The sequence below is a fragment of the Miniopterus natalensis genome, chromosome 10 (assembly GCF_054644295.1).
Source record: "Miniopterus natalensis isolate mMinNat1 chromosome 10, mMinNat1.hap1, whole genome shotgun sequence".
Taxonomy (NCBI): Eukaryota; Metazoa; Chordata; class Mammalia; order Chiroptera; family Miniopteridae; genus Miniopterus; species Miniopterus natalensis.
The window spans coordinates 80,533,012-80,559,005 of record NC_142090.1 but is presented as its reverse complement, the minus strand read 5'-3'; the positions used below and the strand labels follow the sequence as shown (position 1 = coordinate 80,559,005).

At 44.7% G+C, this 25,994-nt stretch overlaps 3 protein-coding genes across 4 annotated transcripts; 1 reads left to right on the top strand and 2 right to left on the bottom strand.

Annotated features, from left to right (window-relative positions):
- Positions 1–5,865: 5,865 nt before the first annotated feature.
- DNAJB9 (DnaJ heat shock protein family (Hsp40) member B9) lies at positions 5,866–8,518 on the bottom strand. The gene is made up of 2 exons (XM_016222251.2): positions 8,278–8,518; positions 5,866–7,352 (listed from the first exon to the last, which is right to left on the bottom strand). Exons 1-2 carry the CDS (start codon positions 8,492–8,494, stop codon positions 6,901–6,903), a joined length of 669 nt encoding a protein of 222 aa, XP_016077737.1. The 5' UTR covers positions 8,495–8,518; the 3' UTR covers positions 5,866–6,900.
- Positions 8,519–10,289: 1,771 nt separating this feature from the next.
- On the top strand, positions 10,290–15,449 carry THAP5 (THAP domain containing 5). 2 transcript variants are annotated; one of them, XM_087821263.1, is made up of 3 exons: positions 10,290–10,369; positions 12,252–12,444; positions 12,843–15,449. In XM_087821263.1, exons 1-3 carry the CDS (start codon positions 10,290–10,292, stop codon positions 13,746–13,748), a joined length of 1,179 nt encoding a protein of 392 aa, XP_087677389.1. In that variant the 3' UTR covers positions 13,749–15,449. The 2 variants fall into 2 exon arrangements, with proteins under 2 accessions (XP_087677389.1, XP_016077810.2); XM_016222324.2 differs by lacking the exon at positions 10,290–10,369 and having other exon boundaries at positions 10,926–12,444.
- Positions 15,450–24,357: 8,908 nt separating this feature from the next.
- Positions 24,358–25,308, bottom strand: GPR141 (G protein-coupled receptor 141). Its single transcript, XM_016222271.2, has one exon. The coding sequence runs from the start codon at positions 25,306–25,308 to the stop codon at positions 24,403–24,405; it is 906 nt and encodes a 301-aa protein (XP_016077757.2). The 3' UTR covers positions 24,358–24,402.
- Positions 25,309–25,994: the final 686 nt, after the last annotated feature.

Below are 25,994 nucleotides of genomic sequence, written 5' to 3'. Positions count from 1 at the left end.
CACCCACTGTGCTCACCGCCTTCCAAATTTAGTCTCCTGCATCAGGACAGCCATCGATTCTGAAGAGATTGGCTTCCCTTCCTGCGGAGATCTGGGCATATATTTTATGTGCTTGTCTGCTTTTGTGGATTGGAGTGTGTATGTGAGTGTGGCTCTGTGTGTGTGTGGCTCTGTGTGTGAGAGTGTGGCTGTGTGTGGCTGTGTGAGTGTGCCTGTGTGTGTGTGTGGCTGTGTGTGTGGCTGGGTGTGTGTGGTTATGTGTGTGTGGCTGTGTGTGGCTGAGTGTTTGTGAGTGTGGCTGTGTGTGTGTGTGGCTGTGTGTGTATGTGGCTGGGTGTGTGTGTGTGGCTGGGTGTGTGGTTGTGTGAGTGTGTGGCTGTGTGAGTGTGTGTGGTTGTGTGAGTGTGTGTGCTCTTTGACGACTGAACATTCAGGACAGAGCCGCCCCGTGGCGTTGTCCACGGCAATGCCAGCCTGCCCACTGGCACAGATTTTCCATCAAGCGTGACTCAGGGGTAGTCCCTGCTGATAGAAGATCCACAGGCCTGTGCTCCTCCCTCTGAGGGCAGCGAATCACACGTCTGCAGAGGCTGGAACAGGAGAGGATTCGAGTCTGTTTTTATCTGCTGACCACCCACAGCAGTCACAATGGGAGACAAGACAGAAAGGGAACAGGAAGGCTCTTTAAAATGTACCTGCAACTAGCTCAGAGCCAACGGACGTGTCTTGCAGCACTTTAATCAGCAGCTTCCAGGGGCAGGGGACTCTAAAAAGCTCCCTGACAGCCACTGGGGGCCATGGAAACTGTCACTGTGCAGACTCACAAGATAAGAGGGCTGGTTGAGAGCAGCTGCGTGTTCTCCCCCTTCGCTGTGAAGCCGGGTGGCTCCTGCATTGCAGAGCTCAGGGCTGGGATGCTCCAAGGATGCCCCTGGCCACTCAAAAGCCTTAAATGTCTATTTTCCATCCAGAAACCAGGGATGAAGGAGGAAGGAGTTCCTGAACTCGGTGATTGAAGGGATGGTGCTCTGTGGATGGCATTGTAACGGCAGGACAAGCTGGATCCCTGGGGACAGGACGGAGAGGAACAGAACCCTGAGCCAGGAGCGACTCATGGGGTTTAGGGAGAACATTTGAGAAGTTCTGCCCCTGGTCGTTATCAACATTAATACGTGTTGTGAATTAGTTTATCAGGTTATCCAAAACCATGATAAAAAAATTACCTACAGCTCTGGCCAGTGTAGCTCAGTGGTGAGAGCCTCAGGCCATGCACTGAAGGGTCACAGGTTCGATTCCTAGTCAAGGGCACGTACCTGGGTTGTGAGTTCAATCTCCACACCCGGTTGGGGTGCCTATAAGAGGCAACCGATTCAATCAATGTGTCTCTCCCACACAGATGTCTCTGTCTGTCTCTCTCCTTCCCTCCCTCCCTTCCACTCTCTCAAAAGCAATGGAAAAAATACCCTCAGGTGAGCATTAACAACAAAAACTACCTACAAAGGGCAAATAATAATTGAAAACAAAGGTGTCCCTGGTAGCAGTTGGTGGCTTAGGGAATTGGGGAGGAAATGCAGGAAGGAGAGAAAGAAGCCGGGACACAACAGGTAAACTGAGAAGGGCAAGTGTGAGGCCTGAGGGCAGGCAGACAAGATCTCTGAAAAGGTGTGTCAGGTGCTATAAGGGGAACAGGTAGAGAGGTCAGTGAGCACTAACAATCACAACTTTAATCACAGTTTAATCCGGTCCCAGGAAAAGTGCAGACATAAATCCAGCAGCAGGCGGGGCTGTGCCAGTCACAGGTTCGCTGCCCATGATACACACCTGTCAGCCTATCTCATCAACCAGGAGCTGACGCTCCAGCCTGCGCTCGGGGTAAAGGGAGATTTGGAAGACATCTGCTCTATCCGCCGTTTGCTCACCTCGGCATCACGCAGACAAAAAGCCACCCCCGGAATTTGCTTAGACAACCCCGAACGTGGGTGGGGAGGGAGAAAATCACTGAGTTGTCGCCCGGTCCATTACAATTCTGGAGCCACCGTTTTAGATGGTAAAATGCTCGCCGCCCACAAGGAGCAGCAGCCTTTCCCGATGGGCTCAAAAGCGCTGGCAGGACGCTTCATTTGTTAGGGAGAGAGAATGCTTGTTTCAAAATGACCCTGAGAGCTGGAAAAGAAGGAAGTGAAACTTCATTCTTTGGGTCAGCACCAGGAAACGACTCAGGCTCCTCCAGATGGGGAGCCCCCCCCCATTTTTCACTTGCTTTTAGACCCTATAAGCATAGGGAAGGAAGAGGGTTAGAACATCATCAGGCTGATAAAATGTAACTGCTTTTTGGGTATTTGACTCCAGGGGTCTTAGGAAGGTAGCAAGCATCTGTCTCCCACGCTTGCTCCATCACTGCAGGAATACAGCTTTAATTCTGTGTCCCTGCGCCCGAATGGGTACAAGCCACTCCAGAAGGTCTGCTGGGTTCCCTCTCCTGACATCCCCCCTTTCCTTTTCCACCCTCCCTGCCCATAAGCCCAAAGTTCATCTCACAGCCCCTGCATGCTAAGGAGCCATCCAGCCCTCCAGCTCCCATCTGACAAATATTTATTTCAGCCTGTTGCAGATGTTTCAGCAGAGAGAAAGCCCACTCCCCCGCCCCCTGGCCCTCACGCAGTTTATGCGCCTGAGACTGGGAAAACTCTGCCCTTAAATGGACTGAAACAGTTTGCAGCTGTTATCTGTATCGATGTATAAAGAGAGGGTGTTGCAGAAAGCGTACAAATCCATTGGCACAGTGCGTGATTCCTGGCTGCACTGGACCCGCCTCCTCCAGCAGCCCAGGGGAAGGAACCAGCAGAGCAAGTAGAATCGGTGCCCATGGCAACGCGAATTCTTGCTCTCAACTTGTCAATCCACTGCAAGGAAATCACATTCGTGGGATGCTTTTCTGTGACAAATAGCTTCTGTTTTCACTTTTTAATCACAGATAGATTTTCCCTGATTTCTCAGTTCTTCACAGGCCTGGCCAAAATGGGGGGAATAGAGAATGTTTCCAAAATGTCCTTGAAATTCCAAGCAGCTTTTTGAGTTGAGGGAAGGGAAAGGAGAAACAATATGTTGGTGCCCAGGTTTCTGGGCTCCAGGACCCTGAAGGTCAAAGGCCTAGGCAGACCCTCTTGGCGATTTGCTTTTAGTCATTTAGTTTCTGCATCTGTGAAAGTACAGATCGCATGTGCCTCACAAGAGTGCCCTGAAGTTTAATTAATGTTTGCAATGTGCTGAGGGTAATTGCTGAGGGTTATCCATGAATATTGCTGGTTGATGCTCAAGAGGGGAGCTTCGGTGTCACCTTAGGCCCTTAGCAACTTCAGTCATCATCAGTCAGAAAATGCTCATTTTATCTATCTTTAATTGCTTAACCATGGGCCACGCCTGTAGGAGTTAATGAACACATTTTATGAACAAATTAGTAAGTTCCTAAAAAGGGCTAAAGTAGAACTAATTTCCACCTGGAGAAAGCTCTCAGCAACGGCACCTATGACCCACTGTGTATTTAACGGGAAGCTCCATGAAATGCAACGTTGGACATTGAGAAAGAAGCCATGGAAATATAAGTTGCAGGTCTGAGCCATCTCGATTCTTACTTGAAAACTAAATGATAAGAGGGGGAAACTAAACACTGATTGGAAAATAGAGTTGATCATCTCTGACTTGTTTATCTCTGAAATCCTGGGTATGTTTTTCCTCCTGATTTTTGAGAATTGAAGGACAAATCCATACAAAACAAGGAACTCATTTGCAGGCCTTGGCTCGACTCACTCTGTCAGCCTGAAGATAAAAGAGGTAGAACATGACCCAGAGCTCTGGGCCCTCCTGGCTCTCAGCTCTTAAGAAGGGTGGCCTTGTCTTGGGATATTGTTGATTGAGGAAGGGGACCAGCCCCAGCCACTTCGTAACAGTTACGGCAATCTGACTGCTTCCAGCTCGTTGGACCAACTGGACCCCACAGAGTGTGCAGTGCAGGCCACCTGACTCCCCTCAGCTCTTCACAGGGCCTCTGCCAGCCTGCTTTCCCGTGCCCTTGAAGGAAATCCTGGGAAGGTCCTGCAGATATTCAGGCCAATATAGGCAATAACAAGTCCTCTACAGTACTGGTGAAGACGTGGAGAAATGGGAACACTTTTGAATGTGCTTAGTGCCACTGACCTGTACATTAAAAAATGGTTAGAGTGGTAAATTATGTATATTTTATCATAACAGTAAAAATTTAAGTCCTCTAAGCATTTGGGGTAGAATATCTGACCAAATACTAAAACTTTAGTCTCTGTCTGGTTTTACTCCCTCCTCCTTGCACGATCAGCTTGGAAAACATTACCTTCCCACAGTAGCTAACCGCCACCTGGCCGAGAGATGGATCACAACCTTCACCCTCACACGCGGTTGTAACGGGGTGGGACGGTCGATGTAAAAGTGCCTGGCACTGTGCCTGAGACATAGAAGCTGCTCGCCGAGTAGTGTTAGACGAGCCAGAACGTGAACATGCATCCGCAGGGTGGAGGGCGATGGGCAACACGGGAGGAGCTAAAGAAGCTGCCTAGCCTTCCTCACAGTGGAGCTTGTGCTGGTACCAGTTCAGCCTCTAACTTCCCTCCTTTCTCCCTTTCATGGCCCACTCCAAAGGGCAAAAGCATGCATGGGGCACAGTGATGGCCAAGACAGAAACAGGGCAGTGGAACACAGAGGGAAGAATTCTGCACAGTGCTGCTCATCTGACAGCAGGCTGCAGGGCCGTCCTGGAGCCAAGCCAGGCCTCCACCTAGAGGGGAGCAGGGGTGGGCCTTGCAGTGGTATTTGAATGCTCCTTTGAAACCCTCCTCACCCTCCCTGTTAAATTTGGCAGCTGTTTTAAAGCTCTAAGCCAACTAAATCATGCTTGACAATCTTATTTGTTTCTGGCTACTTAACTCCTTCACTTAACCCCTTAATAGATATTAACGCCATGTTCCCTGCCACAATGCACAGGATCACACACATTTGCCATGTTCTGGCTTCTACTGTGTCACAAGTTGCTAATGAATCAGTGAAACTAAATAGAAAAAAAGGTAATTTTTTTCTTCTTCACTAGTAATAGTGGAAAAAAGTGAAAAAATCACTATGTGATGCTCCAGGCACCAGCTGGGTGTCCCACAATTCAACTCACTTTGGACACTGAGAGACAGCATCAGGTCCCCCAGGTCAAGGGCTCAGGGCTCCGTCCCTCTGCTTCAGATGCCAACCTTGAGCCCAAGTCATTACCTGTTCTGACCATCTCCTTAAAGGGCCAAAGGGAGGGTAAAAAAGGGGTGGGGTCAAGCAAATGTTCAAAATGTGAAAACATGGGAGATGACCAGGCCCGGGAAAGGGGACAGATGCTAGCAATATAAAAATAATCCCTAAAGGTAACCCTGACTTAAAAATGCCCCGCCCCCCCATCGGTTTTGATAGGCTACAGATAACCCTCAGACCAAATTCAAAGGATAGCTGTTTCCTTATTATCCAACAAATCAAACTTGATTTCTAGGAAATTAAGGTACATAAATATAATAAGTTCATGTTCTTCGACTTTCAAAATAAAGAGGATCATTAACAAATATAACTTTACACAAAGTCTCTGCCTTTTCCCAGCAGGGCCTAAAGAGGAAAGAATCAGTGGCAAGAACACCTGTTCCTAGCAGGCAAGTACTCCAATATTATAATTAACAAAATGTCCAGCTACCAAAACGTGGGCAGGAAGGATGACGACGGCACCAAGGGAACTTCCGGGACGTGGGCTGTGACCAGCATAAGCACACCTCCAGAACGGGAATAAACTTGTGACAAAAAAACGACAACAGAGCATCATATTGTAAATATTATATTTTTCTCACTCACACACAATGTTGCATGAGACATTTACTACTTTTGATATGTATCCATAGGATTAATACTCATATGGAGTATAACATGGGAAAGTGCGGAACTAAAGTCTATCTGAAAACAAAAGCACACATTTCTTAGGATTTAAAAATATTGCACATAATAAGGTTGCGCAGAAATTACTGTTTTTACAAACAGAATGAGGTATTAGTCAATTTCTAGATAAAGATGAGTGCAAAGAAGAACCACACACAAAACACATAAATCCAAAGTAAGACATAGAGAGCCAACAATTAGAAAAATGTGAAAGGTATGTGAAGTAGCTATGATTCCAACATCACAAAATCATTAGCCAGGGACTAAATATGTAACAATCTCTTGGCAACATTACAGAAGTTTTCAACTTTCTTTCTGCATAACCATGAACAATACAGTCATTTTCTTTACTCCAGCTGGACTGAAGGAAGGCAGGGCTCTGTGGGAAATACTAAACCACGCCTTTCTGAAGCTTCCCGTGGAAATTTACCAAGGAACTGCTGTCCTCTGCAGAACGACTCTTTGTACAGTTCCACATACACCTAACAACCCAAGTCAGCGATGCTATGGAGCATGCAATTTTAAGTTAGCAAAGTTTCCACTGCAAAATCACTCAAGTTCATACAATTTAAACCTAAAATAAATTTAAAAGTTTAACCTCTAAATAGGTATCAGGCAAACTCATTCTTTTCTTGGTAATAAAATTGGCCACATTAATAAGCCCAAGGGCAGGTGGAGAAAAAAGACCAGGTGGAATTTTTCAAGAGCCTTTCCTAATCAGAGAAATTAATAATTGGTTATTTCTCTACTAACTGAATGAACGTTGCTTAATTTGTCAAAAACAATTTAAATATACTTAACAGCTATATCAAGTTAAGTGAAATCATGCACTTGTCAAAACAGTTCACAGAAAACTGTTCTGCATCATGGATACTGAAGAACAGTCAACTGGTTGGGTTTGGTGAGAACAGAGAGAATGAACTACTGTCCTGAACAGTCAGTGTATGTAGTGACCATGTTTCCTCTGCGCTGAGTGACAGTCCTGCAGTGCTTGCTAGATCCATGGAATCTATTCTCAGTCTGTACTGTGTGCCGACCAGTGGGGTCAAAACCACTGAAAGAAAACATTTTCTCCATATCTTCAAACATGTCATCAAACAGTCCACCTCCGAAAGAAAATTCCTGGAAATGGTGCCTCTGTCTACTAGAACCATCCTGGCGTGAATGGAAGGGATTTTCAAAATGCTTCTTGGACCGAGTATTTTGGTTTTGACCAAAAAAACCAAAGTCTTTGAATAAGTCATCGAAATTGAAGTTAAATGACTGCTCAAAAGGACTCCCACCACGTCCTTGGCCTTTCCCATTAGTGAATGCACTGTGTCCAAGAGTGTCATACTCTTCTCGCCTGTTAGCATCTGAGAGTGTTTCGTAGGCTGAAAGAAGTAAAAATACTTTAACAACTGAAGGTAATCGAGATCACATATACCCAAACCTCTTCAAATTAGTACATTCAACTCTGTTTCAGAGAATTTCACATAAGTAAAACCAAACCATTAAAAAATAAGAATAAAGTTAAAATGAAAGTTATAAAAGGCAGGGACTTTGTCTTGTTCACTGCATACTATCAGCTCTTAGCACAACACATGCCTTTAATAAATAGCCAGTAACTATCTGTTAAATGAATGCTACCATTATAATAAACAAACAAGGGCAACAATTAGTTATTCTTCATATTATTTGTGTGAAATCATTACTTGTATTAAAGAATTTGATAGTTAAATACAACGAACTGAGAGGAATTTAGGTTTTTCACTTCCTTGCTAGTTGAAGTAAATATTTAACTCCAACCCCCTACTCAGGTAACTCCACCCACTATTAACTACTGAATGTTGTGGAGATGCAATTTGTTTTAGAACTAGTCTTCAGTCAAAATTTGTTTCATATTTTCCCTTTAAAGACAAATGCGTCTGTGTGATGTAGATCAATTAAGCATGAAAAAGAACCAAGGCATTTCAGTCTATTTAAAGTATTTACACTTAACATTTTTTTATACTTAATCTCTATACTTAAACAGTTTCATAAGTTAGTTTATAAGTTTGGGGTACCAAAAATTCCTTCTGACATAGAAACAATAAGGAATTTTACAAATAATAAAATTTTCAACATTTTCCGACCTGTATGCCAATTCACTTGGGAATCAAATTCTCTGTTGTAAGAGAGCATTTTGGAGAAGCTCGCCATAGTTAAATGCAGAGCCCACGCCCCTCCATCCCCACAGCGTTCAACAGGGCCCTTCCCGGGGAGGGCTCGCCTGTACCAGGCAACATCTGCGCGACCTCTGGCCGGTCACTGACTCACCTTCCGCAATCTCTCTGAATTTCGCTTCAGCATCGGGGCTCTTATTTTTGTCAGGATGGTACTTCATGGCCAACTTGTGAAAGGCCTTCTTGATCTGGCGCTCTGATGCCGATTTGGGCAGACCTAAGATATCATAGTAGCTTTTTGAGGCCAAAATTAATTCCGTTATCATTAAAATGCAGATTGCAAAGATGAAAACTGACTGGGGAGTAGCCATTTCTAATACCCTAAAAGAGAAAAGAAAAAAGCAGTTTTATCCATGGAGCTAATCTTAAGGCTTTTTCTCAGGAGAAACCCCAGGAGCTTCTAGGATACAAGGTACACTGCACGCCCGGTTATTTCACTTTGTATCTCACAGGCTGTGCGGCGCCTACACTGCCTGCGGCCCTCCCGGGAGCAAATGCAATTCAGCCGCGCGGAACCGTCCCGCCCTCCCGGCCCCGGCGGGGCGCACAGGGCACGCGGGGTGCTGCGGGGGTGCTGCGCGCCCCGTAACCCGCGGACCGCCCGGGCGGCGCTGTGGACAGGGCGGGAGAGCCCAGCCACACTCGAAACAACCTCCATTCCCCAAAACCCGTATTCTAAGGGGCTAACGCCGTAGTTTAACTTCCCAGGGGAACAGTGCGTCAGCAAGGTGAGGGTCCGCCCGCACCCGCCTTCGCGTCCCGCGGGGACACGCACGACGCGGGACACGAGGGAAGGCAACCACGCTCTGAACGGTACGACCCCAAATACTGAAGAAAACCCGGAGGCGAACGCGCCTCTTAACGTGCAGTTAGCAGAACCTCGGCTCCCCGCTGAGGCAGCCACTGAACCAGCTCCGACCTGGAGAACACGCAGCTTCAAGGCCCCGCGGGCACGGATTTAAGGGGACGCGCTGTTCCCCGAGGCTGCACCCCGGGGCCCTCAACACCCCACGGTGACGAAACGCGGCTGATGAAAGGCTCCGGGGTTTGGGGACACGCCCGCCCTCCCCTCCGTGGCCTTTCCGGGCGTCGCCAGGTGGGTCACTCCTCTCCGCGCTTAGTCACGGCCACGGGGGCCGGGGGTCAGGGGCGGGGCCGAGGACAAACTCCGGGTCCAGGGCACTCCCGGGCGCGGGCGCCGAGGGGTCCCGTCGGAGGACGGGTCTGGGCCCGGCAGGTGCCGCTCGCGCCACCGCAGCGCCCCGTGGAGCGCCTGACGCTCTTTACTGGGCATCGCACCGGCTTCTCCATCCCGAGAGGGACCCGCCGGACGGTCGTCTGCGCCGGACACACAGAGCCGGTGGCCGCCCGGGTGGGACCGGGCAGCCTCCACCCAAAGGCGCCGCCCGCCCCGCCCCGCCCGTTTGGGCGCCGCCGTCGGGGTGACCGCCACCGGGGCCCCTTCCCGGGACCAGCTGCCCGCCGCCCCGGGTCGCGCTGCTCAGCCGTCCGGCCTCCTCCCCCCGTAACCTCCCTCAAGAACGCCAGGCGGCCGGGCGGCCAGCGCGGGGACGACGAGGCCGAGTCAGCCCACGGAGGCCGACCAAGGCCGCGGGACGCGCGAGCCCCGCTCCCCGCGACCCTCCCGCGGCTCCGCACAGCGGCTGGGCCCGGCCCCTCACCCGGCCTCCGCGGCTCCCCGCGGCCGCCCGTACACCGACCTCGCCCTTCTGCCGCCGCCTCGCCGCCGCCGCGTCCCTCTCAGCCGGCTCCCCACTGGCGGGCTGCCGTTGCGCGCGTCTCCACCTTCCGAGGAGACCTCCACGAAACGCTCCCCTATTGGCTTCCGCCGCCCCACGTGACCCTGGCGCCCTACGCGCACGTGGAAAACTGTTGTTGCCGTTCAGACTCTGCGCCACTTCCGGCCCCACCCCCGGAGCGGGCGGTGCTGCAGCCCGCAGGAGCGGAAGTGACTGGGCCTGGGCGGGGCGGCCCCAGCGGGTCCCGGCGCAGGCGCGGTGGCGCGGGCAGCCCGGACGCGGCCCCGCCCCGCCAGGACGCCCACCCGTGCCCGCCGCCAGCGGGGCCTCCGGGGCGCGCCGGGCGATGCCGCGCTACTGCGCAGCCGTTTCCTGCAGGAACCGCCGCGGACGGAGCAGTAAAGACCACAGGCTGAGTTTTTACCCGTGAGTTGTCCCTGGAGCACGGCGGCCGCGGTGTCAGCGCGTTTGGGGCCGGGCTCGGGGTGTCCCCGGGCGCGCTCGGTGCCTGCGGGAGCGCTGCGTGAAGGCGGGAGCTCCCCGGCCGGGACGCCGGCCCGCAGGCGCGCCCGGGGCCGCGCGGGGTCACCGCGCCCGCGATGCCGTCCGGGCTGCGCGGCGCCCCGGGGCGCCCTCGCCCCACCCGGGCACGGACCTCGCTCCTGCGGCGCGCGCGGGTGCGCGGGGCCGCTTCCCGCCGTGCGCTCGGTCGCGGGTGGTTTCCCCACCCTCCCGGGAGGCGAGGCTCCGAAGGGAGGGCGCTGGTCGCGGGGGCTTGCGGCCGAGGCCGCACCTTGCCGCCGGCTCGGGCCCCGCTCCCGCGGAGAACAGGCGGCTGTTCCGAGCACTGGCGCGCGAATGTCTCCGCGGGGCCGAGAGGCGCAGCCTCGCTTCTGTTGGGGGCACCGGGAGGCGGCGGGGGGCCTCAGCCACAGGGTCCGGATGGGGCGGTTCGGACCCCGGCCCCGCTGCTCCGGCCCTGAGTGACCCGCAGGTTATTGGAACGCGCCGCGCCTAGGAGCCCTCATCTTTAAAGGCCCTGGAGATACGGAGAGTACCTGATTCACACTGAACTGTAAAGGGATCAGTCAGCCCTGGCATTCAGGACATGACGTGAATGGAGGTCCACGGATTTAGAATATTCTCTTTGCTTTTTTTCTCGTATTTAAAATAATTCTCTTGACTCTAACCTGGCTGTCTCTTACTTCCTTCGATTTTCCACCAGTTATTTTGCGAAGCGCGTTTTACTTTAGGACTGGAGCTCCCTGTTCACCAATGACAAAGCATAAACCATGTGTTTGGGATTGGGGGAAATGTATAACCCTGCTTTTTCAAAAAAAAATAGGAGATTATTATATAATATACGTCTTGGAAAGTGTTCTTGTAAAAATCATGGAAAGGAAACAAAGTTACTGTCAACTGTGTCATACAGCGTAACCAAAACCCATTTAGCCTGGTAGGAAAAAGTTTTCTGTAAAAGTCGGCTGTTAGTCTAGTTTTGCCTGTAAAACACGTTGTAGCCTGTGAGAGCACACTGTCAGTCAAGGTCATTGTCGGCACACCTGTAAAGAGCTGTCGTTTTCTATTTCATTCATTTCATAGTATAAAATATATGAGTCTGTCCTTTTTTAAGGACATGTTCTGTTCTTGTGTCAGTTCCTCTTTCAGAACTTAAATTTTAGAGTTCCCAGTTCATTGGTTACAGAAGTCTAGAAATATTGGACTAAATTACATATGAGTAGAATTGAGGGTGATTCTGGTAAAGAGAATAGAATAGCATTAGTATTTTATAAGATTTAGTGTTCATTTTATTGTCAGCTAAACCATTGGTTTGAGTTAACTTCTCCTTGTTTTAAACATACTAATATAAATAAGAGCCTAAAGCTTAATACTTTTAAAAATTATAGACAAGAACTTGTTTCATTTGTAGTATTAATGTGAAATACATTTGAATAGGACTTTGTAGCTTATACAAACCTCTTTCCTAGTTCTCGGCAAACTACACAACAAAATAAAAATAGAACATAATGCACAGAAATTATGAATCGGTTTTATTTTTTGTTGGGACACATGTTTACTTGAAGGGACTCTGAGTTACGTTTTCCAGCTGTCCTGAGCTTTGGCTACACACCTTCCATGTTAGTTCCTCTTCACTGCAGGGTTGACATGGTGTCAGGAAGATGCTCTTGTGTGTAGGGATGGCTGCCTGGCTTTTGCAGCACCTGATGCATAGATTATATATAATACACTGCCCTGGAATCTGGCGAAATTGTAAAAATATAGCAAAGTTTTCCTTTTTTAATTTCAGGTTTCCTCTACATGACAAAGAAAGACTTGAAAAATGGCTAAAGAATATGAAACGAGATTGCTGGATGCCCAGTAAATACCAGTTCCTGTGTAGTGACCATTTCACTCCTGACTCTCTTGACATCAGATGGGGGATTCGATATTTGAAACCCACTGCAATTCCAACAATATTTACTTTGCCTGAAGACAATCAGGTATTGGAGACGGGTGTGGGGGAGAGAGCAATAAAGCTGAGTGGGGTGGCAGGTGATTAGGTGGAAGTAGTGAGGGGGAAAGATGAGTGCTGGGGACACAGCAAAATAATAACCTGGGTAAATCATTAAGTTATAAGTTAACAATCTAAGATTTTTTTTACTGGTCTTTTGAATGATCTGAAATGTTTCCATCATATATTGATGATGCTTAATTATTTTTTAAAAACACTTTAAATTCTATTTGAGTTATATAATTATATAGTAAGAATATTTTAACTGAATAAGTTTGCTTGGCCAATATACTGCTTAAAGTTGTAATTAAGTATTCAGTGATGACTAATAAGAGGAGAAGCCTAATAAGGACATCTTTTTTAAAATGTGAAAATACTATTTTCTAGGAAAAAGACCCTTCCAAAAAGAACTGTCAGAAGAAAAAAACAGATGATGAGAAGGAAGTGTGCCTGAAAGCCAAGCCACAAGAATCATTTGCACCAAAAGAGCCAAAGAAAAATACAGTTAATACAGGTGTCCTCCCTGAACATGCGGCATTATTCTCTTCAGCTGCGTTGGTGAAGCCACCATTTCCAAAAACAGGAAGTATACACAACAACATATTAACACTTAATCTAGTTAAACAAGATGCTGGAAATCCAGAATCTACCTTGGAAACATCAATTAACCAAGACATAGGTGGTTTTCACACATCTCTTGAGAATCTAAATTCTACAACTATTGCTTTGACAACTTCAAATTCAGAAGGTATTCAGCAGTCTTTGGAAACCCAAGAAATGCTCGAAATAACTACCAGTCATCTTGCCAATTCAAATGTCACAAATAATTCCGTGGAAATTAAGACAGCACAGGAGAACCCATTCTTACTCAGCACAATTACTCACACAGTTGAAGAATTAAACACAAATAAAGACTCTGTTATTGCCATTTTTGTACCCACAGAAAATGCCAAACCTACAATCAATTCCTTTATACCTGCCCAGAAAGAAACCGTGGAAATGGAACACATGGACAGTGAAGACTCCTACAAGGACCTAGACTATGAGACAGAAGTCTTACAAATTGAGCATTCTTACTGCAGACAGGATATAAATAAGGAGCATCTCTGGCAGAAAGTCTCTAAACTACATTCAAAGATAACTCTTCTTGAGCTACAGGAGCAGCAAACTCTAGGGAGATTGAAGTCTTTGGAAGCTCTCATAAGGCAGCTAAAGCAGGAGAACTGGCTCTCTGAAGAAAATGTCAAGGTTATAGAAAACCATTTCACAACATACGAAGTTACTATGCTGTAAAGAGGTCTCAGAGTGCTGACTTTTATATAAGCTTTCTGCAGCCAGACCAAATTATATGTAAAGTGAACTTTTCCCTGCATAAACATCTCAGCTTAATGAAGCTCAGAAAGTGTTTCAACGTTATGAACTGCATCCTGTTCTTTTAACGCTCATTTTTGAGGACAACTAGAGTGTTGCTGGGCTGTAGATAAAAAGTTTTATTACTGGGTCACTTTCCAAATTAAAGTTAAGATACAGTGGGTAAGTAATAAGAGTTTGTCCTCTGACAAACAGATACGGTAAAAAGAGGCTCAGGAATAACCTGGGCTCTGCAGTTGGCAAGTGACAGGCAAGTTACTCATCAGGATTGAGCCCCATCGTCTCGTCTGTAAAATAAGGGCACTTCCTAGATCTCCAGTGCGGTCTGTTCCTTTCTAGTTCCTTCCGTTCCCAGCCAGATCCTTACAATAGGACAACTGTAAGGTAATCTGTACTTACGTGATACGGGGTATTTGCTAGAATTCGATATTATTAGCTATTGGACTATCTTCAATATTTACTGAATTCTATGTTGCTTGACCTTTTGGCTAAAGTTATCCATAGAAACAAAGGAAAATACTCCTTTTATAATTTTATTCCAGTTGAACTAAAACAAGGGACCACCCATTAGCCCAGTTCTGAGGAGAGGTACTTTACACTTAAAAGAATATGTATTTCAGCACATTCTCTGTGGCTGACCATCATAATACATAGTCATTTAAGCTTAACATCCTATATTTAAGATTATAATTTATAAACCAAAATTTTTAATGAGGTTAATTTTTTAATATATATTACTATTTTTAGAAACCACAGTTTGTATGTATTTAATATGTGTAGCTTTTTAAAATGTGTGCTTGTGTCATTTTTAAATTCCACAATGATAAGAGTGATACTTAACACTACATTCCCACTTATGTATATTTTGTTAAAATTTATATGCAAGAAATTATAGATTCGTAGCGATGGCCATCAGGAGAGAAGTAAGAAAAAGAAGGGATGTAAATAAAAAATGCTGCACATATCTTAATGTGAACTTAAGAAAAAATATAAAAGCAAAAATTTAGTGGTAGCAGAATTGTGAAAAATCAACAATCTCTTAAAATTGGCAGTTAATATAATTAAATTGTTACTGTTTATGGTATTGAGCAAGTTCCTGTCTATCTGATTCTTAGTTTTCTTTTATATTAAAAATGCTGTTATCTTGAGGGATGGTTTTGACAGATCTGTAAGGTAACAATTACAGATTTAGTCCTGGACAATAAGAGGAACTCAATATATATTAGTTGACTGCACAGCGGATAGTAGACTAACTGTGCTATAAAGGCATGGTGATTAATTTTGGCTATATTTCACTTAGGTTTTTCAGGCTAATGGAATTGGCATTATATGAGTATATGTCAGCTAGTTACAAATTGTTCCTTATTGGGTTACCATGGGTGGAAAGACAGCATTTTACATAAATTGTGATAATTGGTAGATTTAATATGTTGTTTTTAAGTATTCCCATGTTGCATTTTGCTAATACTTCTTTTAAATTAATATAGATGAAAATGCCCTTTGTAAGTCACTTAAAAATGTTACAACTAGTTTATAACTGTATACCTTGTAACTTCTGTTTGTTTAAAGTAATTTAACTAGTTTTATTTCTTTAAACTTAATAAATTATAAATATTAAAAATTTTTCTTGGTTTGTCTACGTTCAGTTTTGGATGTTCTCAACCTGTTAATTTCTAAATATTATATTGGGGGGGTTCTAGGCAACTTTACTTTTTACGTGGATTATAATAGGAGCCTCTTAGCTAATCTTGCCCATATTTTTAGTCCCCCACTTCCATCCTGGACTCTGCTGTAAGCTTCTCCCCTGAACTGTAAATCTAACCATGTCACACACCCACCACTTAATTGTCCCAGCTCGGAAGCTGTAATTACTCTCTGATACCCACAAACTGAAGCCAAGCTAGTCACCATCGTGTACATGACCCTCTGTGGTTGTCTTCCTCCTGAGTTCTAGCCACATGGGCTTCCCAGCATTTCCCAAACATGCCAGACAGGAATCTGCCTTCCTGTCCGCTTATTTTGTTGCCTATAGTTAAGCAGTCTGTCAATTATGTTTTGATGGTGGTGGTATTCCATCCCTTTGATGCCAGTGCTCCTACTGTAACAGCTCTTTATATGTTTTTTATGTCATATTTAAGGCTGTCTTGACTAGATTGTAAGCTTTTTGAAAGCAGAGTTTTCATTGATCACTTTAGTTTCTGTGACAATGTAGTATTCACTCAATGTTTGGATGAATATTTTGAATTTGCCTACTTAGAATTCTTGGTTCTTGTCACTTAAAATCAAGAACCTTCTAAACAAAATTGTTCTTTGTTGCCTTAACAATGACTAGGGGAGTACATAGGTTTTCATATAATTTTTTAAACATTCCATGTTTCCAACAGACTGAACAGTTTGCCAATTATCTGCTGTGCCCTCTATTAATTGTTGTGGAAGGCTGTCCCCAACCCAGACTATTGCCTTCTTTCTAGTCTAAATTGCAAATTCAGATGAAACGGACCCACCAGTGTCTGTCTTTCTGTCTCCTTTTGCTAATCTGGGGTGGACTGAAGTTAGAACTTCACGGGGGGGGGGGGGGGAGAGGAGGAGGTCCCCTGTATCACTGAAGAGCCAGCTCACATGCCACCTTTACTAAGTGGTAGCACACACACAGACACAGACACAGACACACAGACACAAACACACACCTCAGTTAGTTGTTCAATCCTCTGTCTTCACAAACTATTCATATCATTATTATAACTAGATCATTCCTTGCTGTACATTGTGGAAGACCATTGTTTCTGGTCTTCAGCCAATAAAGTCTTGCCTTTATGTTCAGGATACTATAATAAATAGGACTTTCTGATTATCGGGTGTCACCCTGAAGAGAAAATAAAGTCATCTTCATGTGGAAGGAAATACCTGAGTCGTGATGCGGGAGTTGAGCTGCGAGGTTTGGGCTGGTAGAGGTCCTGGGCCAGGTCCGATTTCAGGGGCCTTGGAATAAATCTCTGACTGAATGAGTCTGGGATGGGGACCGGCTTCCTGAGAGAACTACCAGGTCCTGGAGTGTTAAAGGGCTTCATGCTGAATGCACATGGAGCGTCCTGCAACCTAAAAGCTACTCTGCTTTCGGTAAGCAACACACCAAAGGTGAACGTAGAAATAAAAATGACTGCTGCCCGGCTGGCGTGGCTCAGCGGTTGAGTGTTGACCCATGAACCAAGAGATTGCGGTTCGATTCCTGGTCAGGGCACATGCCCGGGCTGTGGGCTCGATCTCTAGTGAGGGGTGTGCAGGAGGCAGCCCACCAATGACTCTCTCATCATTAATGTCTCTCCCTCTCTCTCCCTTCCTCTCTGTGAAATCAATAAAAACATATTTGAAAAAAATTTTTAAAATGACCACTAGATTCAATCAGCTCTCTAGTGCTTATTAAGCAACATCCTGGATCATAAATTGCTTGTAGTACATCCCAGTACCTAACTCGGCTTGGGAAAACTTAATTGAAAAGTGTGTATAACGTAATGGGAAGTGTCTACATGAGTTTTTAATCTTCCTTTCTATTCTTTAATGAAGAATATATGTGTAGGCACAGAAAACACAGCATCCAGGTCACTGATTCCTTCTGTGCTCAAGTAAGAGTCATTCTCATTAAACAACGAAGCAACGTGGAGAAATAGTTGCCGTGAAGACATCATCTCCTTGGGGCATATTAAAATCACTGTAAGCCTCAAGTGGATGTGCTGCTTCTATAAAGCTTTAAAGGGGTCCTGTCAACATAGTTCAGGTCAGCCCAGCCTGTGTGGCTCAGTGGTTGAGCGTCAACCCATAAACCAAAAGGTCGCTGGCTTGATTCCTGGTCAGGGCACAAGTCTGGGTTTCAGGCTTGATCCCCAGTAGGGGGCGTGCAGGGGGCAGCCTATCAGTGATGTTTCTCTCACCGATGTTTCTATCTCTCCCTTCCTCTCTAAAATCAATAAAAACATTTTTAAAAATTGTTCAGATCACTGAAGAAAATAAAGAGCCCTTGACTGGGCCCAGGTACCCACGGAAAGGAAGCTCTTGCTGGCTCCCAAACCCTGGGAGATTCATTCATTCATTCCTTCCTTCCTTTATCAACTGATATTTAATGAGCATGTATTGCTAAGAATTTTTCTATATTCTGGGTTTGGAACTTTAAACAAACCAGAAAAAAAAATCCTGCCCTCTTAAGGCGTACATTCGATTTGAAGAGAGAAAACTGATTTTAGCGTTTCACATAAATGACGTATATAATGCCAGAGCACAAGAAAGAATGTGAATAGCGTGAAGAGAAACGCAGCAAGGTGTGGGGCAGAGTGCGACAGGAACACATTTGTGAGGCGATGGCCCGTGAAGGGGTGGCTGGCGGGAGATGTTACAGAACCTGGAGAGAAGAGCTGTTTGGGACAAACTACACAAAACCCAGCTTGTGTCAGGTTCATGAAAGACAAGGGAAGATTGAAAACCCGTCGCAGAAGGAAGGAGGCTGAAGAAACATAACAACCTGTGGTTTAGGTGGCAGTTGTGAATCATTTGTTTCTTGCTTTCGAAGGCTGTGTAATGATCGCAGGACAGAGGGGCCTTGCTTGTGGGAAACTCACACTAAAACAGTAGGAAGTCCTAGCGCATCAGCTGGACAGCTTACCCCGAGATGGTTCAGGAAAAGCAAGTTGTCTGTATTCTATTTGCAATGTCCACGAAGGCTTGAGATTGCTGAAACCACCACCGCCCCAGCAGTTTCACATTCGCAATCCCAATACATAATCCTTAGGAACACTTCTTTCACCCAGTGACACCACGATTTATCCTGGACGCAGAGAGGATATATCTTCACTTGCTTTTTTTTTTCTGATATAGATTTTAACAGTCATAAATCATATTATCATCACACTATCTACAAGTCGGAAAGTAGAAGTTTCTGGGAGCAAACCAAAGGCTGTAACTGAGGGGGAGACCTATGTAAGGTACTGGCCTGCTAGTCCCACACTCCAGGCTTTTCAGGATCTCAAATGTAGGAAAGCTTCCTGAAGCCCTGTCTTAAAGGCATTCAAATGTTAAACGAATTGGCAAACATTTTTTAAAAAGGTCACCTAATACCGATCTGAAAGATTCAATTTGGGTTCAAAAATGAGTTGCAGGGAACCATTATTGAAAGAACGCACACTGATCCCCAAATAGGAGCTACGCCAAAAATATTTGCTTTCAGAATTGCTTTTGCTCATATAGCTGAAGAGATGTATTTTTACAGTATCTTCTCAGTTGACTTGCCGCAGGAAAATTGCTATGAAATATGCCTTTTAATATGTCACTAATACATTGTATTGTGTTTACCACCCAAGTCAAGTCTCCTTCCATCGCCATTTATGAAAAAATAAGTAAAACGGTTTACTGAAGAGTTCTGAAAACCCTAAAAGGTTATTATTAAACCCTAAAAGGTTATTGTTTTTCTTTCTTTTCTCCCCCCTCCCCACCCTCCACCAATTTTAAATATATGTATATAAACTTAAAACTCAAGTAAGAATCTTGGAAAAGCAGATGCAGTTTGTTACTTTGGGGCCATCTAGTGTTAAAATAAAGAATACATTTGCCTTTTGTTCCTTTTTGTAAACTTTGTCTCTAGAGTATTTTCAATACGACAGAAGTTAGAAGCTAGTAGTACAGTTAAAATATTTTTAAAATAAAAATTAAATACGCTTAAGGCACATAACCTGCTAATTAGATATAGGTATGTATAGTAAAATGATGACTACACTCAAGCTAATTAACATTATCTCCTCACAGTTACCATTTTTTTGTGTGCAACTGGGATCTCCTCTTAGAGAATTTCCAGTGCTCAGTACAGTAATAACGTACACTCTGCATGCCTGTAGATTAGATCTCTAAGCTTATGCATCTGACGTAACTATAACTTCTGACCCTTTGACCAGTATTTCCCCGTTTCCCCCACCATCCCAGCCCCTGGTGACCACCATTCTACTCTCTGCCCATCTAGGAGGATTCGGGGAGGATTTGTGCATTTTCAGCCCTTCTTGAATCAGTCCACAGAAAGCTCATTTCACCTGGGAGTTAAATGGTCCGTCTCCCTCTCATGTATGTGAGATGGAGGAGGAGAGCCAGGCATCCAACGACCCTTTCACGGAGGAAATAAGAAATGAACAGGCAGAGCAGGGTTCCAGAAATGGGTGCCAGAAGCAACCTTCCTGCCCGGCCTCACACACTGTCATTACCCTTGGGTTCAAAAGCTGGTAGGTGTTGGCCACGAGCCAATCTGAGAGCTGTGAGGCTCAGGGAAGCACCTTTGTCTCATCAAAAGGAGAGATACGCGTATACATTTTCTTTGCATCTTCCTAAAAGGTGCACTTAATTGTTGAATCACTACAGAAACAAAAGAAATCCTTTAGAATTGAATCAAGCTGAAGTGATAGTCCCAAAATACAGAATTCTTTCTTTCTGTTCATAATGTCCTAATTGTAGATCTCCCTTTTAAAACCGAGCCTGTTGTGGCAGCTCAGTGGTTCTCAACTCTTGCAGAACCAATGCCTGACATTTCATTGCAAATGCTTGGTAATGCTTTTACCGTTCTAAACTAAATTTCACAGATAAGATAACCCTCCTACACTATTACATACAAAGTGCCCTAGCTGAAATGTAATATAAATGAGTAACAAAAGACAAAGTTATTTATGATAAAATAATTTGCATTTCAGTGTGTAAATGCTCAGTCACTATCAAAGGAGACAAAACAAGGCAGGTGATGTTGGCACCTCTATTTAATACCTACCCAAATACAACAACTACAAATATTGTTTACAAGCATGTTGAGTTGAATTTAATGCCACAGGTGGTGTTGCTATTAGTAATGTGATTTTCCAAAGGAATGAACAAGTCTCGGTAAAGTTCTAAGGAAAACAGAGTAAAATCTTTCCTCAATATCCATGGTAGCTGCATTTTTGGAAAATTCAGAAAATTAAAACCACGCCAAGAAAAGACTATGTGTTTATAAAAACTGGATAAAACCTAACTGCTCTGGTCACTCGGAGCATACGTTTTACTTCATGAAGGTCTCCAGAACATTCAAATACAGATAAGTCTCTACTGTGCAGACAGCTGGGTGCAAGGCAAGATGTCTAATCTCTGGCCCGAGCCACCAAATGCCAGCAGTGCTCTCTCTCACAATTGGAACAACATCCAAAAGTGGTCCGAGAGGCCCATGTCACCTCTACTCCTGCATGAGGTTCATTTTCCCAGCAATGAGAGACAAAGAACAGGCTAACTGAAAATTTTAGTTTATTCTGTAAATATCGCTGAATAAAATATGTTATGGAATACTGCATTTCTATATTCTGGGTAACATTTCTTAAAGATCCACAGAAATAGGACCCTCATTATAATATATAATAATACAGAGAAAAGCTTCATTGTCAGAACTCAACATATTTAAAATATGGAAGAGATTATAATACAATCTACAAGCTAACAGATAATCGTGATGTTATGTAAGACACAGATACGTAAAGAGAGAAACGTTGTAATTCCCATAACTTCTTTCTGCTTTTTTCAAAACCTTATGCTTGTTTCAGGTGTACAGCGTAGTGGTTAGACAATCATCTACTTTACAAAGTGTGCCCTGATACCCACCCGGCACCGTACATAGTTATTACAATATTATTGACTATATTCCCTGGGCTGAACTTTACATCCCTATGACTGTTTTGTAACTGCCAATTTGTACTTCTCAATTCCTTTACCTCTTTTCACCCATCCCCCAAGCCCCTCTTGCCTGGCAACCTTCAGTTTGTTCACTGTATCTAGAAATCCGTTTGTTTCATTTTGTCCTTCATGTTCCACATATAAGTGACATCATATGGCATTTGTCTTCCTCTGTCTCACTTATTTCACTTAACATAATACCCTCTAGTTCCATCCAGGTTGTTGCAAATAGTAAAATTTCATTCCTTTTTATTGCTGGGCAACAGTCCACAGCTTCTTTACCCACTCATCTATTGAGGGGCGCTTGGGCTCTTCCAAGTCTTGGCTATTGGAAGTAATGCTGCAATGGACATAGAGGAGTGTATATATTTTTTGAATTAGTGTTTTGGATTTCTTTGGACATATTCCCAGAAGTGGACTTGCTGGGTCATAAGGTAATTCTATTTTAAATTTTGTCCACAGTGGCTGCACCAATCTGTAATCCCACCAACAGTGCACAGGGTTCCCTTTCCCCCGGGTCCTCAGCAGCACCTGCTGTTTGTGGATTCGTGGATGGGAGCCGTCCTGAGGGGTGTGAAGGGATGTCTCATTCTGTTGTAAATCTGCATCTCTCTGATGAGTAGTGATGCTCAGCATCTTTTCATATGTCTTTTAGCCATCTGTATGTCCTCTTTGAAGAAGTGTCTATTCATGTCTTCTGCCATTTTTTAATTGAGTTGTTTGTGGGTTGTTGTTTTGTGTGTTTTTTAGAGTTATTGGTGTGTGTGTTTTGGTGCTGAGTTGTATGAGTTTTTTATATATTTTGGACCTTAAGCTCCTATCAGATGTACCATTGGTGGCTATGCTCTCCCACTCAGTGGGTTGTCTTTTCATTTTGTTGATGGTTTCCTTTGCCATGCAAAAACCTTCTAGTTTAATGTAGTCCCATTTATTTATTTTTTTCTTTTGTTTCCTTTGTCTGAGGAGATATATCAGAGAAAGAACAAGGTCAGAGAGTTTATCGCCTATGCTTTCTTCTAGAAGTTTTATGGTTTCGGGTCTTACATTTACGTCTTTAATCCATTTTGAGTTTATTCTTGTAAATGGTGGAAGAAGGTAGTCTAGTTTCACTTTTTTGCACGTACCTGTCCAATTTTCCACCATTATTTATTGAATAGACTGTCTTTACCCCATTGTACAGTCTTGCCTCCTTTGTCATAGATTAATTGACCATCTAGGCCTGGGCTTATTTCTGGGCTCCCTATTCTGATCTATTGGTCTATGTGTTTGTTTTTCATAAGTAATTTTAATAGTTTTTAAATATTTTACTATAATTATTTTCTTACAAAGTTTATGGGTGTTACAAATTTTAAAACTGTTATGGGTCTTAGAAATTTTCTTACAAATGTTATGGATCAAAGTGAGAAAAGAAAAAAAACTAAGAGAAATGGGGAAAGAATACAAATAAGAAATGAAAAATGTATGGCCTGAAAAGGAAAAGAGGGCACACACAAGTCAATTTAAAACAGGAAAAATTTGGGGAACAAGTCATATGCAGTGTGTTGCTTCCTTATCTTCCTCAAAATTAATTTCTATGACTCTGTAATTTTAGTGATGAAAGAAACTCACATGGGTATTTATTTATCTGATGAATTTATGGATCCATATAGTATAACAAACTATGAAAAATCTTTAAATCCTGAACATTTAACTCACTGGGGTAAAAAAAAAGTTCATTCATTCATTTCTTCTATTCCCACCATGAATTACTTCAGGTTTTCTGGAGAATTAAATATGAAGCTCGATCCGTTCCTCAGAAAGATTCAGAATCATGAAACACTCAGGAAAATAGTACAAATATGGGCCACAGGGAAGAAAACCCACAAACTCATATTAACTTAGCATCCTAATCTCATAGTTCAATGATTTTTCAACATATTTCTCAAAAGTTCTATTTTAAAGAATATTGTTTTCATTTACTTAAAGACCCATAAGGTTAAGGGCTGGAGAGAACTGAAAGATTTCAGTATAGCTTTCTGTCTCCAAGGGAAAGCTAAATTAACTATGGACCAAGACCTCTATAAATTCTTCAAAAACAGAAAAGGGAAAAAAAGAATCACTTCCCTCGGGAACTCATTTTAATGCCTAGCAGCATATTGGTCAGGAAAAGTTACACTCTCACCATCATTTAGATATATTTAGTAAGTTTCAAAATGATTTTTGGAGATATTCAGGGAGCTGAGCCAAGTCCTTGATCTTTCAAAGGATAAATCTAGATAACCTTCTTAGAGTAGAAAGCCAGAAGTTCTGTTTCTCTTGATTTCTAGATAAGTGACTTCCTACCAAAGTTATAATAATCTAGAGAAGTTTCATTCCCCCCTTATCTGTTTTTGTCAGGGTGTGAGTCCAAAGGGTATCTTATCTAGTTAGCAAAGTAGAATTTGTGCTTTGAAGCTGAATCGGAGCCAGAGTTCATTTATCTAAGGTTTAATGTGGAATGAAAATAACCAACTACAGGGCTGAGGCCAGCTCAGAGCCTAAGAAAAGACCACGTTTCCCCCTAAGGAAACTAAAATAAACTAGTAAAAGTCAGAAACCATTAGACCCATGGTGCTTGGACTGGCCAAGGAGACATTGGGTACTGACAACGCAGTGTTGCAACTCCCGGTGGATTGAACATCACTAGTTTTTGCATGGGTGTCTTTTAGAGATGGTAGGGATCACATAAGGACTGCAGTGGGTGCTCTGACATGTTATAGTCCTTCTGTTTGGCTGCATCAAGGCATCGTTTTAATCAAGTAACAAAACAGCCTTCCTACCTCCCTCTTCCCATGCTCACTCCCAATATAAAGGCAGTAAATCTGAACACTGTATTTTGTGGCTAACGGCACAGGAGGTAATTCCATAGGTCAATGATCTTCTGCTTAATCCAGTGGCTTCCCCCAAGAACAAAGAGCAGCAAGTCAAAGCAGCTAATTGCCGTTACGCTCAAGAAGATTTCATTATAAAAGTTGGCAATGTAGTTACAGCCACTGAAGTGTGCCAGGGTGTACAAGTAATAGATCCTAAATAACTGGTAGGGAAGGAAGCAAACGACGATGATCCCTATGAAAAACAGGTTCTTCAGCTGGGCCCAGAACTCCTGGTGGGACAGCAAGGAGTGGCGGAGCTTCCGCACCATGGACATGATGATGAAGGTCTGGAAGACCAGGAGAACCACGGTGACGACTATGACAAAGGAGACTATCAAATAGTTGACGACCTGCACATACGGATGGGCCAGCTCCTTGTGGAAGTTAAAGCAGTTCTGCCTATCATACTCCGCGTATTTTCCGTACTGAGAAGCAATCAGGGGCACCATGATGACAACCACCAGCAGCCACAGGCCGACACTGGCGGCCACCGCGTGCAGCTTCCGGTAGAATTCCACCTTGTCCTTGCGCTTGAAGAAGATGAGGTACCTGATGACCAGGATCACCATGTAGAACAGGAACGTGAGGTACATGTGGACGTGCAGCATGGCACTCACAAACTTACAGAAGGGCAACCCGAAGGTCCACTTGCGACTGACGAGGTAGGACAGGCGGAAAGGCACCGTCAGCAGGAAAACGCTGTGGACCACCACCAGGTTCACGACCGCCGTGGTGGTCACCGACCGGGTGTTCATCTTCACCAGCAGGAACAGAATGGAGATGATGCCCACCAGCCCTCCGACGAGCACCACGCCGTAGAGCCTGGTCAGGTGGGGTGTCAGTATAGGTTTGCAGGAAGTATTTTGGGTAGCCATGCTTCAGAAGCCACCTGGAAGACACAAAGCACCGGTAACTGACGAGCTCCCGGGGCTCTGGACATCCCTCCCCAGCAGCCCACACGGGCACTGTCATTAGCTCGCCCAGCGGTCAGCACTGAATCTCAGTGTCCCCATTCCCGTCCATAACTGTCCCCTGCTACTACCGGGACATTCCAGTTCCAGAGGCCCAGAGAGGTGAGTGCCAGCTCCTTGGTGGCACAGCCATGCTTGAAGCCCACCCAGGAGCCCCTCTCCAAGGTCGCCGGTTATGAGCCAGGACGAATGTCCAGCCAGGGCTGGAAGAGGCAGAACAGTGAGCAGAGGTTGCTGTGGGACAAATGGCTTCCCTGCCTTTGAGACGCCCTTAGAGTAAATCAGAGTCTGTTATGTTTGTTGAGAACAAATAGGATCATTCATTTTCATCTCTGCAGGAAATCTGAGCAGCATTCTATCCAAAATATTCTCAGAAAAGGCTCCAGAACAACAGTGTCACATGAAGGACCACCTCGAGGTAGGAAAAAAAAAATTCAAAATAAAAATCTGAAAACATCAGAAGCAGCGTGGGAAACAACCAAACCCAAATGTCAGTTCTAAAGAAATCCATTAGAGAGGATTATGTGCCCAAGCAACCTATAAGAAGCCCGCTTCCTTGCCCGTGTTCGCGCTGGCTCCCAGGCCTCCTC